This window comes from Cyphomyrmex costatus, unplaced genomic scaffold (assembly GCF_001594065.2).
Source record: "Cyphomyrmex costatus isolate MS0001 unplaced genomic scaffold, Ccosl1.0 scaffold23, whole genome shotgun sequence".
Taxonomy (NCBI): Eukaryota; Metazoa; Arthropoda; class Insecta; order Hymenoptera; family Formicidae; genus Cyphomyrmex; species Cyphomyrmex costatus.
In genome coordinates, this window is record NW_017276368.1 from 1,449,813 (window position 1) to 1,465,528 (window position 15,716).

At 30.5% G+C, this 15,716-nt stretch overlaps 1 protein-coding gene across 1 annotated transcript in view; it reads left to right on the forward strand.

Annotated features, from left to right (window-relative positions):
* Positions 1-15,716, forward strand: part of LOC108773971 (ras-specific guanine nucleotide-releasing factor 1) — a 75,503-nt gene that overhangs the window by 40,899 nt on the left and 18,888 nt on the right. The window contains exons 5-6 of the mRNA XM_018539962.1: positions 7,831-7,937; positions 14,879-15,026. Coding sequence (XP_018395464.1) covers positions 7,831-7,937; positions 14,879-15,026 — 255 coding nt within the window. The remainder of the gene's footprint in view (positions 1-7,830; positions 7,938-14,878; positions 15,027-15,716) is intronic.

The following is a 15,716-nucleotide window of genomic DNA, read 5'->3' on the forward strand; positions in this document are numbered from 1 at the left end:
TCTTACTGTTATTTTCATATCCTCAAGAGGCTTGATCTTTCAGACTTTCTCAAAAGAAGAAAGAAAAAGCTTTCTTATTGCCGTTAAATCTTCGTGTTTCTTTTGAGATCTGGGAAAAAGAAGTCTCTCGAGCAAAGAGTTACATTGATCGATTACGATATTTTTCGCATATAGTGAAAAAAAATACATCTTGCAATAAATTTTTAGCATCCAGCTTATTATAATAGTACAATTTTCATTGTTGTTATAAAATATACAACATACCGTTATAAAATAAGCAATATAATTTTGAATATTCGTGTAATATAGATTATATATATAGACAAATTAAAAATTAAAAGTTTTACAAATAAAATTAGAAATAAATACTTCGATACAAGAGTTCTTTTTGTCAACAATAATACGTAAACAATAAAAAGGACATGTAAGAGTCAATTCTTTTTGATAATATAACGTTATAAAAACGATTCACATTAAAGAAAGATAGGAAATATAATTAGATATAATTTGAAAAAAAAAATTATATATTACATGTTTTGGCTATCAGATTGAGCCTTCTTCAGATAATTAGTTGAATTCGCAGTAATGAATATGAATTATCGAAGCGCAAAGTATATGGATTATAAGCTTTTATCTGATGAACGTTTCTTGAAGAACCCGAAACTACTTGCAAACGATTGCAAGATCGAATGTAGATAATTTCTCGGTATTCAATAAGTCCATATAGTTGTGTAATACAAACCTATAGAAATTGTTCGTCAAATTATAATTATAATTTTAAATATACAATTGTAAATGAGTTAAATCTGTTTAATACAAATTTTTATGTGAAGAGGTAAATTTTATATATGTGTAATTGTTTCGGTGGATTGATTCAGTCGAGTCAGTATCAATCCGCCAAAATTTTAATGAGAGAGGTACGAATTAGGCAACTAATATACACATTCACCAACTTTTCCCAATTAATTATTATATTTACGCAATAATAGAAATATAAAATTGGGAATATGTTAATTGTTACATTTGCTTAATAACAGAAATATAATAATTATTATACATTTAAGCAAATACATGAATAAATAGAAATTAATGATTCGTTCAATCGCATTAATAGCTTTAAATTTTAATCTTCAAAAAATATTATTATTTTTTTTGCAATATCATGCATTTTTAACTCAAGTAGGTTAATTTTTTGTGATACATTTTGTGATATAAAAAATTTATGCACGTTGCAAAGTGTACAAAAAATCTTGCGCGGTTTGTTCATTGCGTGATACCTGCATTGCAGTGTCTCATACATTACAACGAAATTCTAGGGGGACGTGTAACCATAAATATAAAAATGTAGAAGGAAATGTTGCACTCAGAAAGCACTATCGTATTACGAGAAAAAACGGAAATCTAAAAATAAGATATCGTTTTCTTACTTTAAAAGTGATACAATTAAAAACGTGATTTTTTATTTTTATTATCGTGAATTATAACTTTTCTTATTGGATGAACTGATGCTTACTCATGCACATTAAAGCTGTTATATATAGTTCATTACTCTAATTTGAATATATAATAAAAGTAGGATATCTCCCAATTAATAAAATGTGCAACGTATTATATATTTTATCAAATAGCACAATAAATTGTATCGAGAATTTCACAGTTTAATCCGTTTCTATATTTTTATTAAACATACAACTTTAGGTCGATTTGTGCACAATGGTTTCAAAATGCATTAAGTACACACTTTCGTTTTGCCAATGAAAAACGTTATTAGGTAAATATTACTCTAGCAATCATAAAAAGTGAACTAAAAACTTCATTAAATATTATTAAAATTATATTAATTAATAAGAATAGTTTTAAAAAATCGTCAAAATTGTTGCAACTTTGAAAGAATAGTTTCTAAAGATTGTAAAACAAAAATGACAAACATAACATTTGATTATATTAAAAATACATTACTTTCATTGAATTATTGATAGTGATAGAGCTAAAAGAATGCCTATTTTGAAGCAAAAAGTACGATAAGATAAATCATAATCTTAAGGAAAAGCTGTAAGATTTAAAAAATGAATCTCCGTCCGCTCAATAATTTTCATCAGGTCTAAGAGAGTTAAATAATAATTAATTTAAATTAAAAAATGATTTTTCCGTTCTTTTGAACAACTTAATTTTTTTAAGTTATGTCACTTTTGATGTAAGGCTACGATGTGTACTTTGCTATCTCTTTTCCTCTTCCTGCATTCGTGAAAGGAACAGCGTATCAAATTCAAATTTAACGTGAAAAGCTACGAATTGATGCGAAAAATGTTGCATCAAATCCAATCCTTTACTTCTATTCCTGATATGAAATACGTCTTTGCCATATCTTATTCGGAATACGTTACTGATTGTATGTGAAAATAATAATAATCGTACAGTGCGTCCATATAAATTTTCATCTTTATTTTCTCATGTAATATAGTATCGAATGATAATATGGTAGCTAATAAAATATCCATCCCGTAATTAGTTTATACATAATAAGTTTACTCTATCTTGAATATTAAAAAATATTAGAAAAAGTGATTTCTGCAAAAAAAGACCTGCTCTCATTACAAAAAAAAAAACATCAGATAGGAATAATGGCGAGAATGAATCACTTTTAATTTATTTATTTTCCACACATGGGAATTGATAAAATATCCCCAGCCTCGAATAATGGATTATCTGAATGACTGATATCTTTAGACATCGAAAATCGATAGTACTAACTAATGGCGTTTCCATAATTGAAACTGTGCTCCGACTGTTCCGTGACCGACGCTGACTCGAATTTCAAAGTAATCATAGAAAGCACTTAGTCGGTTTGGACTAGCCTTCTCGGCAATATGGGTCATGAATATTCACTCGGATAGTCATTGTTATTACTTGATTCTACTTACAATTGGCCCGTTCCTCATGTCCCGTGTACATACATAAACGCGCGCATGTCTGACAATGTATCGCACGAGCCTTTTGTCGCCGACTACAATGGAACGTTACAACCAATGCGGACAAAATGTCCGCATTGGTTGTAATATCCGAAGAATATAAAGCAAAAAACCATGTTAACGAAGCTAAAGTAATATCAATGTGTTTTAATTAGCCATATCTCTTAAGCACTCAAACGCGCACATGCACATATCAATTATACCCATAATGATCCCATAGAAAGTTAATGTAGCACGATCCAAATTAATTTGAAGCGCCTATCTTGATAGATCAGTTAACGTTGACGTAAATATCCTTTACTATGTATATGAGAGAGGATTCCATAAAATAAAATATACACAAACGTATAATAAAATATACAAACGTTCGTCGAAAAATGAAATAGATTAATGAAAATTTGAAGCGACAGTACTCTGTTAATTTATTAGGCATTTAATTTTTATATATTGTATGTACACACAGATATATTTTTAGGTCCGTATTCAGAACTCGCTAACATGCTGTAGTTTACGTTATGCATACTATAAAATTTCAGAGATAAAAGCACGCTTTTATTGGTAAAAACGCGTTCTGATCATTAAACACTGGAGGTGAAATAAAACCTTACATAAATTACAAGAAATATAAGTATCACCAAATATAAAAGTGAAAGTTATATCTCGAAATCAGAAGTTATCCATTGTAAAGAGATACGGTACAAATGTACTAAATGGTTCAGCAGAAAAAGCAGCTTTGCGACTTGCTGTACGATTCTTTAATATAATTAATTTATACATTTAGCTCCAGTAAAGAATAAAGGCAAGACTAATCACATCAAAGAATTTTACAACTGTTGCAAAGCTATACTTCTTCTGCTGAATACACCAATGATTTGGAGGATACATTTATATGAAGAGCGTGTGTACCTTGTGAGATATCCTAATCTTTTTCTTCCTTATTTATATACTTTTAAATCTTATTACAAGATTTTTAATGTTCTTATTGAAAAATGTATATATATCTGTACTACTTGTTATTCATCTTGTTTTTTATTGTTACTCATATATCGAAAATATAAACATGTTTTGTTGGTACCCCAATATAACATTAAAAAAACGAACATTATATGTACGATTCGATTTGGAATTCCGTATATTCATAATGTAATTCCCAGCATAAAATCGACGTGATTAATATTTCTTAATTATTCGTGATCTTATTCATATTTACTGTGGCAACAGTAATACTCCTTACATAATGTAAGGGAATATTGATATAGCAATAGAAATAACACAGAAATGATCTATCAGGAACCGTGTATATTAGAATGCTACGGTTTTGATACTTGATGAGTTATTCCTGTGTTATTTCTATCGCTATCGTTGCTTCGCATTGTGCAAGGAGCATAAGTACACATCCGACGCGTCGTCAGTGAACAATATGGTGTGCAATAGCGCATAACTCTGTTGCTGTCGATTGTCATTTGTATAAAAACTGGTCTAAATGATACATTTGTAACGTCGAGGATATAGGAGGTATGAGAACCGTCACCTTCAAAAGAAAAATACTACTAGTTAATGATACCTTTTGAGGCTTTCACGGGTATTTTTTTCAATTATACCAGAAGGTTTGCGGGTTATCGCCGTGTCTTTCTTCATTGTTAATGTCAACGTTTCGTGAACCGTTGGCATTAACAATGAAGAAAGACACGGCGATAACCCGCAAACCTTCTGGTATAATAATGATACCTCCAATCAAACCTTTGTATTCATTATTGCTTTGTGTATTTTATACCTAGCGCTATTATACCGGAAAAAATACAGGTACCTCCTATTAGAAAAAATATTTCTTATTGGTATGTAACTAGAAATATCATTTCCATTCATTCAAATTATTACCTTGAATTTTTAGAAATACTATGCGATTAAGATAGTTAGGGCTCACGAGATTCTAAAGTCGTCTGTTTTACCGATTATTTCTCAAATAAGTATTTTCTGTCTTTACAGATTAAAAAATTCTCCACAATTAAAGTATAAGCGAAATTGTAGTTGATTTTGAGTCAAAAATGAAGAAAAGTTAAGAAATATAGTTTTGTTATCGGCTTCTGAGAGAGAGAGAGAGAGAGAACAAACAAAAAAATGTGTTCTTAGAATTAGGCTTAGATACTTTATAAAAAATTGCTTAGTTGGAAAATTTGTATGTATGTGTGCGTGCATGCGATATTGATGTAGTAATAAGTAGTATGTAATGATATATGTCAATGGCACATAAATCGTATTGAATCAATAATACAGATGGCTTTAAAATCCCCTTAAGAGTATACATCATACGTTATTTCAAATTGAAAGAATCTGTCTTAATTATTAATTTATGTGATTTCCTGAGATCTTAAAATATTATAGGATTAACTTTGACTTAAAATCGAAGAATTTTGATCCAAATTTTGATAATGTACGGGTAACATCAAAATCTTAAAGTATATCAAAGTGCTAAAGACGTTTTAGGGCGTCTTATGTTCTGATTTTCAATTGACACGTGTACTGTAAAGATATTTTTTTAATTATACCAAATTACTTTATTTTATAATACTGAATAAACTAATAAAATAAAATTAGCAATTTCTGATTACGAGCTTATGCATGGCAAGCTTACGTTGGTGATGTTAATTTTCGATCTGTGCAAATTATCGGCATGAGGGATGAGTATAATCCAGTTGCCCAGAGAAACCCATCGACCCGTTATTGTATTTTAATGCATCTCAAGTATAATTAACGATTCTATTTTACGTCGTCACCTCAAATTTTAATTAATTAATGCATCGATGTACAATACGTGTTATAAGTCGCGAGAATCGATGTAAGCTACGGACGAAAATGAACTGATGCATTCTGCGCTGCACTGCGAGAACAGCGGCAAAAACGGGGGCGCGCTTTAATTTTAATATCACCTACATATTAGCATCTATCTTGTAATTCACTTCGTGTAAAATATCAGTTTGCTGCGAGCTGTTTTATGTTGTTACATATATAAGAAGAAAAACAAAGATATTTCTTTCTTTTTTTTTTTTTAGAAAAAATTCGTGTTAGAAAAGAGAAAAAGTAAATCCTTTTTGTTAAAAACAAGGTAAAACCAATGTTATTTAGCGTAATTAACTGTACACACGTTTCAATCTAGCAGAACTTGTCATTGTTCTGCTTGGTAATCATACATACATCATAATGCACGAAAGGGGCGGCAACTGCACTCATGTAATCACGTGCGGTTTTTCAGTTTACTTAATTTGCTTATAGTATTGCGCGTTCTTTCATTTTTAGAGACAGCTCTCTTTAATTTTTGTCTAATTTTTGCAAGAACGATTTTATAGAAATATTAAAAGTTTAGGTAAATATAGATTTGAAAATAATTTTGTTGGATTGTCAAAATGATTATGTAGGAAATTCAAGCATGATGAATAATGCTGCTGCAAAAGCTTTGATATTCTAATAACTATTCAGCTTGAGTAACCTACACAGTTATCTGACAATTCCAACAAAATTATTTTTAGATGTAACTAAATGTCTGAATACTTCAGCAAAAGTCGTTCTTTCCGTGAAGTTTGAAATAAAAATATTACACTGTTTTGCCCTTATCGAGACGATATATTGCACGTGTGACCGAACTAGTATGCTATATCTATTTCGCGTTTAAAAGGATGGTAGAAAATATCCTATGATTTGTTCTTTAAAGCGCAAGTGCTTGCAACAGAATAGAAAGTTTCTTGCGCAGAAGCGCGCTGCCAAACGCGCTTTGTAAATAGATAAAATAAAAACAAACTGTGGGAATTTTCTTTGAAAACGTAAAGCGAGGTCCCCTCTGAGAAGACCCTCCCACCTCCGCGTGTTTGCTTTGTGGAATATCGTCGCGCACAAACGCACCCAGGAACTCTACCTTAGAATGGAGAATGCTACTCTAGTAAAGCGTACACTCTTTAAATAGTAAAGCGGTGTCTCCACAATAGAAGCCTTAAATTGTAATAGAAAATTGACCAATCATAATCGATTATTCTCTTCACATTCGATTGATCAATTTTTTACGGCTAGTAAGGCTTATACTTCTTCTTGTGCAACACAGATTTCTAAGTGACATCCTAAAGATGTTCTACGTTCTGAGGATGTTCCCTCGGATAAAGTGCGTTCTGTGGAATTACAATGTGAGGGGCACATTTTTGTACTAATCTTTTATGATACATGAAAAAAAAAACGAAAAAACATACGAGAGTTTTGTTATTCATGTTTGTTAATACCCGGCCGTATAAAATAATCCGTCGGCCTCGGATTTGCATGATCAGCAGGTACGCGCGTAAAAACTGCCGTGCAAAACCACGCGAAATACGGCTGTTTGCATTGGTCGTGTACAATTCTGATTTACACAAGTCTGCAATCGCCATGCAACTAAATGAAATCGTGATAAGGGTTTGCATAGTTAATGCCTACGTAAAAGCTATCGTGCAAATAAAATCCTTCGGATAAAGCTGAGAAACAAATGCCATAGAGAATAGAGACGGTTCCTAGGCTTTTTGCATTATACGGATATTTACGAGGCAGTTTAATGAAATCCGTGAGCGGGCGAGTTTCCGGATTTGTACGGTACACATAAATAGCGAGAAAGCTACGCGTATAAATTGAATCCGGCCAGAGGCGGAGGAACGCGTAGAGAGAGAGATTCTCGTTTACCACTCGATGCTTTGAAACGCCGCGACGCGGTCTATTTGTTTGCGCACAGCATTTTTCATATGTGCACAATGCGCAAATCGAAGGATTCGCGCTTTTTGTTGGTCGTCTCGTCGTTGTTTATTACCGTGCATTGGAGATAATTCAATTTTTTATCGTTCCTCTGTTGCAGCACTGTTTCGCGATATCGTACAGGAGGGAGAACCAACGGCAATACGAGCTAAAAGCGGCCACAGAGACGGACTGCAAAGCGTGGATCGATGCGATACGAGAAGCTAGGTAAACGACGACGGTTAGCGCCCGAATCGAAGATCTCGACGACTGATTAAAACGACGCACGGCGTCGTCCTGATTCAGGAGATCGCGCATCCCATAAATCACAACGATTATCCCGATGACTGATTGTGAGCGTGGCCAGGCGGCGTTTAATGATTCAAAGCTCCAATTAGATTCACCGTTTCAATCACCCATACCAATTAATTTTACCCGCAGGACAAGAAAAATTCCACTATTATGGACGTATTCAGGGAGGGGGAGGTTAGGGGGTCCAATTTCGCCCTAAAAACTTTTTTATTTTTTTATTTTTAATTATACAAGGTACAACTTTATTTTTTACTCTGAATAAATTTTTTGTTGCCTTATAAATTTTTTGGTTTCTTTTCTATAACCATATCATTTCAGGAACTTCCATTAAATTTTGACAGAGCATCTAATACATAAAAAAAGTATAAAGAAACGATGGTCTAAATCGAGCGAAATCTAATTATTACATAAAAAAAATTTTTGTAAAATTTTTTAACTGAAAAACAGCGTGTATATTAAGATATTAATGAATATTCCACTTACAACAACAAATTTCATTTTTAATCTTTTCGCTATGTCCTTTCTGCTGGAACGTTTCCACCGAACAAGATGCCGCCGCCGCGCGCCAAAAGTTACGCGTGAACAGTCTTTAGTGATTGAAATCAGGAACATGAAAACATTTTGAGCTCTAAAGTTTCAAAAAAATTAATTTATTAATACAAAAAGATGCTATTTATATGATAATAGAATTAATAATTCGTTCCGCGAAAAAATCTTGAATACACTTATGCTCATTGGCAGTTTCATCGCGCATCATACAATATTTATTGGATCATTGATCCAGTTTCAACTTATTTAAGCTTTCCTCTTTTCTTTTTTAAGATAGGATTAAGAATGTGTATAATACGCCTTAAAACTAACTATAAAACACAAAATAAATAATTTGATTTATAACAGTTTATGCACCACAATGATCACATATTACTATACTTTTAAACGGATATAAATAGGTATGCACCAACTTTTACACAATATTTATTAGAGTTTTAATACAGGAAAAGATTATACTGAAATATCTAGAAATTTAACTAAATTCACACACCATTAAAAATTAATTTTAGCTATTAAAACATAATATGTTGGATATTCAACCTTATTATACTAGAATGTTAAAACTTTTTGCTACATTACGTATCATATTTGAAATTTCGAAATAATTATTTTGATAGTGTTTAAATTATTTTTAGATCTGTACCTAGTTATAATTTTAGATATTTTAGCAAAATCGTTCATTTCGCGTGTATATTACATATATAAAAAATTTAATTTAATTCTTAATCCTACTTCTTTATCAAATTTACAAATAAGTATTATAAAATACTATTTTGTATAAAAATCAAGACAAGCAAGAAATTTAAAAAACTTTTAAATCAATAAGAAAATTATTCTCAAATATAGATACTCAAACGTAATAATAAAACGATATATCTAAAAAATATTTATATTTATATTTATATTTTTAGTTATGCTTTGAGATGTGATACATCGCTAATTACAACAGTTAATAAGTTCTTCATAACTTTGTTAAATATTTTTCAAATTTAAATCAATTATGCACGTGAGGAAGGGATACTCGATATCCGTTATTGATATTCGAGCCGGTAGGTGCAGATCAAAATATGATCTCCGACAGTAACGTGCGTGAAAAAGCTTCATTTATTCTGATTGAATTACAAATAATTTGTATAATTTTTCGGTGCAAAGGCGAAACAAATTTTTCATTAATACAGTCTCGATGGCGTGTAGTAGACCCACACCATTCCTTTATCAGGGTTATCTCCTTTAATAAATCTTCTATTTTTAATAAAACAGCGGCAAAGTAATATCAGATCTTGCGATTAGAGACTTAAAGGTATTTATTTTTTATAAAACAAAGGTGGAATTGTTCGAGCTAACGGAATAATCCTGTAATGAACAATACGGTTCGTGGCACAATAATTAACTTGATTCTCCAACATCACTCCGTTTTATTTGTACTTTGCGCGCGCGGTAGACTCTTAGTCTATTATTCAAAAGGTTACCTTAATCTCATTGATGCGTTGATAAATACGTTTACGGGCATCGCATTAACATTGAGCCGTCTCAGCCACCACCTCTCTATTAATCCCCGTGCCGTAATTTGTGCACATTAACGCTGAAGTAATCTTCATCATGCTATCAAACGCGTCTTATGGGCCAGAGGGCGAACTAGTAACAGCTGGTTATTGCGGAAACTCCAGTGAAGAGGATTGCACAAGGATACGATCCTAATATTACAAATGTACTTCATCGTTAATGCAATTCCAAATTCATGATTCCGGCAAAATAAAGATGACTATTTAAAAGAGCTTCTTTCTGTCTACAGTCAGTGAAAAAAATATTCGTATAGGAGAGATACCTACCATAAAAATACTTTATTTTTAAAAAAGTAAATATTAATTACCAATTCATTAATAATGAATAAAATAGATTACATATCAAAATTATTTTACTTAAAGGGATGTAATAACTAAAGTATATTATCTTTTATAATGAAATAAGTAAAAATAAAAAATTATTTTATTTGGATACAGAAATAAAGTATTTATACAATCGAGAAGGTTCTAAAAATCATAAACATTAATTATTTTTGCGAAACTTTTGTTTATATTTGGACTTATAGTTAATAAATTTCTATAATTATCTCTAAATCTGAATCAGTGGTTAATCACTAATTATCCAGTAGCATACTTGGCAGATAAATAACAAAGTTCAATTAAAAAAGAAAGAAAGTTTCAACATATACCTAAAATACTGATATATATTAATTTCGATCTTCTAATACCATATTCATTGAATTTATGCTCTAAAACAAAGTTAGTTAAATTGCATAATAAAGTTTAACTAGGTTAGGGATCTTACATTACATTCACTGATTACCAGTGGCGTACTTGGCACTGATATCAATGATTGTCCACTGATTTAGATTTAGAGAGTAAATAATTAATGTTTATTTTTTACAAATAAGATTTTTTAAATACAAATCCGTCTTTTATGAATATATTTTGCATTTACTGTATATATTTCTTTCCTTTACAAGTTAAAGGACTTCATAGAAATTTTTCTTCGCTAACAATTTTACATTTAGTTTGACACTGTTTACAAATGCGCCCGGTAACAGACAGCTGATAACTTCTTTTGCGGACGTTTCTCCTGAGGAACACAAGAGAAGTATCTACAAAAGAAGAATTGGCAGTAGAAGTATTGTTTCAGCAACAGAAAAGTTGTTGATAGAAGTACAATATTTATGGCAGAAGAAAAGTTATCAATCTTTGCATCTTTTTCAGATATAGTTAGAATTTCTATTTACACTCTATTTATACGAACAAATTCATACTTAAATTGTTAGATCCAAATATTCAAACTGATAGTTGAGCCTATTATCGTAACTACGGCGCCATAGTTCGGATAATAGGAGCTCGACGTGCTCAACTCCTGTTTTCTGAACGTCAGCTTCTATTATCAGAACTAACAAGTATTGGTAGAGAAGAGAATTAGAGTAAACCTCTGTTATCTGAACCATTCGATTTTCGAAATTGTCTTGTTCTCCGACAAACGGAATAATTTTACTGTACAGGGTGGAAACAAACCTATCTATAGTACAAATGGATGAAAGGAAGGGATTTATTTCTCGTACAAAAATAAATTGAAAGTATAGAGTAAGTATTTTTCTGTCCGAGGTTTTAATTTGAGAAAATCAAGTTTGTAAATAGTGTTGAGTACACGTGCATTTAATGAAGATACGGTTTGGAGAAGGATACTGTAAAATAAATCAGACTCTATGATACCTCCGTAACTTGACGAACACAACTTTACGTACGATAGCAGGGTTAACGTTTTCAATAATTTCTCTTATAATAAAATAAATAAAATTTAATTATTTGTAGTACATTTTCTTTAATTCTGTCACTTGTCAAGTTGGGCGAACGTTATATAAATATGATAACGTTTCCATAAATCGTATCTTTATTAAGTGCACGAATATTCAACACGATTTTCAAATTCAATTTTTTCAAAAGTAAACTCTTGAAAAAGGTTTACTCTAACTTATATTTTTTAATTTATTTATCTACAAATTATCTTTCGTCGTATTGTGTATTCTATATATTTATTCTCATCCTGTATATATTATATTTGTTTAATTAAAAAAAAAAGATATCTGTCCTGTACGCGCGAATATATACTTAAAGTACTATTTTTTAATCATATTTAATTAAAATGCAATTTTTTTAATTCACATAAGTATATTACTTTGCCTCGAACTTGAACAAAACAATTACGAGTCGCTCTAGCATTACTCTTTTATTCAGATTTGTCAAACTCAATAGACGTTAGATATACTTGTTTCCCCAATTATTGACTCCTATACAAAATACATAATTGATAATATCTTTATCGCAAATATATTTTGTTTAATTTTTTTAAATATTTTACTGTATGTATGAGAAGTTGTATCTCCTTCCGCGTAGTCCTCATTTTGCAGGCCGACTTTATATACGTTCACATCCCGGTGGAACGGTTGCCTTCTCAGATTACTGCTACCCTGCACCGTAATATGCATAGATAATGATATCCGTGTTACTTTAGCAATTCTACCGTGCCGTGCTCGAAAATACAGGGTTGATACTTCTTCGAGTATCTCGTGACACGCAGAGGGTCGATCGATAAATATAATATGATAACTTTTTCATACAGCGTGGACCACGCTTGAGTGCTTGTTTTGCATTGACTCAAGTAGAGCTTCTCAAACCATCGTTGCAGGGTGTGGACGAACTCGTGTTATCCATTTACACGGTTCATGGATATGCATGTAAAGCAACTTGATTAAAATTTAAGTCGATTGGAAGGAAATATCCTTTATGTTTGATGAGAGAGACACTATGCTGTGCTTGCTCGTTACGAGAATTCTCAATTTGCGAAAACAGATTCAAGGCAAGTCTATGTATAACTTAGTAAACGTTCAATAAAAACAAGGTGTTATGTTACAAAAACAAAGTGCAGCTTACTGCAATACTAATGTTGCTTATAAGAACACATTATATTGTTTAATTAAAATCATAACGTCAGAACGAAGATAATTCTCTTTTTATAGTTTTTTGAACACTGAGCAGAATAAACCATTCCGTTTACCAAACTGCTTTTTAATATCATTTTTAAGAAATTTATATTTAAACTTACAAAAAGATCTATTTTAACACATTTCAGCATACTACAAGTTATAAACTAGTGTTTAAAAAGTTTTAAAATTAAGCTTTACTGTATTCCTCGCATTCATGACACAATTACTCGCAGAAAATGTTTCCGACATTTTAATATTATACCTCAATTTTCATTGTTATATATATTTTAATTTTCACAATTAAATTAAAGATTAATTTAATATTACACAATTTTGAGATAAAAAAACCATACAGATATTTAAAAATTGTCGGACAAAATATAATATGTATAAATTATAGAGGTAGGAGCACACGCGCGTATTTGAAATATTTTTATTTTAAACACACACACAATATATTTGTAATATAATTATATTTTGTACTTCGTGTTTCAGCAGAGTACATAAAAGTATTTTGTATTTTATAATTTAAATAATAAGATTGATTGTCAGTCTTAGCATTTGATATAAAAATGAAATATACTTTTCAACTTTTCATTTTAAAATACTGAAATACAAAATACAAACTACTTTTATATACTACATTAAAAAACAAAACATAAAATATTTTCTTATGTTCTCCGCTGAAACACAAAATGCAAAATACAATTGCATTATAAATACTGTTTTTCAAATACAATGAAGTATTTTAAATACATGACCTGACAAATTATAAATACTTAAATAGTATCATACATTTAGAGAATTTCTAAGGATGAAGTATTAATTTTTGACATGCGAGCAATGAAGAATTAAACATGTCATAAAGCTTTTCCTTGATGCAGTTCTAAGAGGATTTCAGAGTAATTTGATAAACACACACACGCGCGCGCGATCGCATTCAGCATCCAAAAAACTAAGGGAAACGATTTTTTCTCGTTTTTATACTTGAAAAAAAGCCATTTTTTGTAGGATAGTGTTATAGTAGTTCATATATTGTAATTTTACAATAATACTTAGCATGAAAAAGATATGCACGTGGCGTTATTATCTTTCGTGACATGTTCCTCTCCGGGGAAAGATATTTTATATGCCTTGCTTCGTATTTCATCACCCATATCACTTTACGGAACCAGCTAAGTTCGGAACCTCGCACCCTCTTTTTCACATAGATTATGCCGATAAGATATAAATATAAAATGTCAACATTAATTACATGAAATAACGAGAGAAATTTTATGAGAACTTATCAATTGTTTGGTAGCTTATCTATATATAAATTTTATAATTCTTTCTTTATCTATGGAATACAACAATTTGCTATTATTTCTATATCCAACAAAATTTTAATCCAGGTTTAAAAATATATAAAACTGTATATAAAAACAGAGAATTATATTATAAATAAAGAGTTATACATAAAAAATAAAAGAGAATACTAAAAAATTAACAAAACTATAACATATGTGTGCGAAATTTTTTTTTACTGTTTTTCAAATCGTTAAAGAATATTATGAAATTCTACGATATTCCGTTTTTCTCACACGTGACTGCAGAAAAACCATAATTTCGTTTCCACGCAAAATTCCTGGAATGTGCACTTTATGCATTTTTCCAGGCCACATGCGGTCGAACGTTCTATTTTTCTTTATATTACGGTTCTCCGCTTAAATAACATTTTTGAGCGGGGCACACGAACCAAGTCTAACTCAGCTTTCTTTTTCTTGGATATTGATTCTAGCTTCAACAAATTGTTGCTACAAAAAGAGGAGCTCGAGCAGAAGCACCTGCACCTGTTGCAAATCGTTGAGAGCGAGAAAACGGCCAAGTGGCAGTACACTCAGCAATGCGAAGAATTGGCGTCGGAAATAAAAAAACTCCGAGCAGAGGTTAGTCATATCAGCATGTTTTATACACATATACGTATTATATTACGTATTATATGTATAGCCTAGTCTTTTTACAAGTGAAGTTATACGTATTTTATGATAACTTTTCCGGATAATTTTGTTGCAATGTGTACTTTTATTTCAACTTCTGTAGTGTTTTTTGTGATATTATACTATGTAATTAGTAAAATCATTTCTTTCCAAGAATTGACGTTTTTTTTAATCAAATCGTCAATTCTTGGAAAGTCTCCTGTACGCCGAACGAGAAATTTTGTACACACTTTGCTTCTATATTTTACTAATATTAATACTTTAAAAATTTTTATCATAGCGCACGCAGATAAAATTTTCTTTTGGAAAATAATTAAAACTATTAGTTTTATTACTATATTATATATGTAATTATTTTTTAAATTTAATTATCTTCGCATTACACTATCACACAAATTAATTAAATTGTCTGTTATACATTTCGCTTTCGATTTAATTTTATATGAAATGTTTCTACATGAAAAAAATTATTTTGTTGAAGTAGTTAAAAATTGAGCCAAATATAGGTCTGAAAATAATTTGTTGGATTATAAAAAAAATTAAAAAATATGTATATATGTAATATGTTTAAATATAATAAGCAATGCTACAAAAAATATTGACATTCTGACAATCAGCATGAACGTAATTATATTTTGA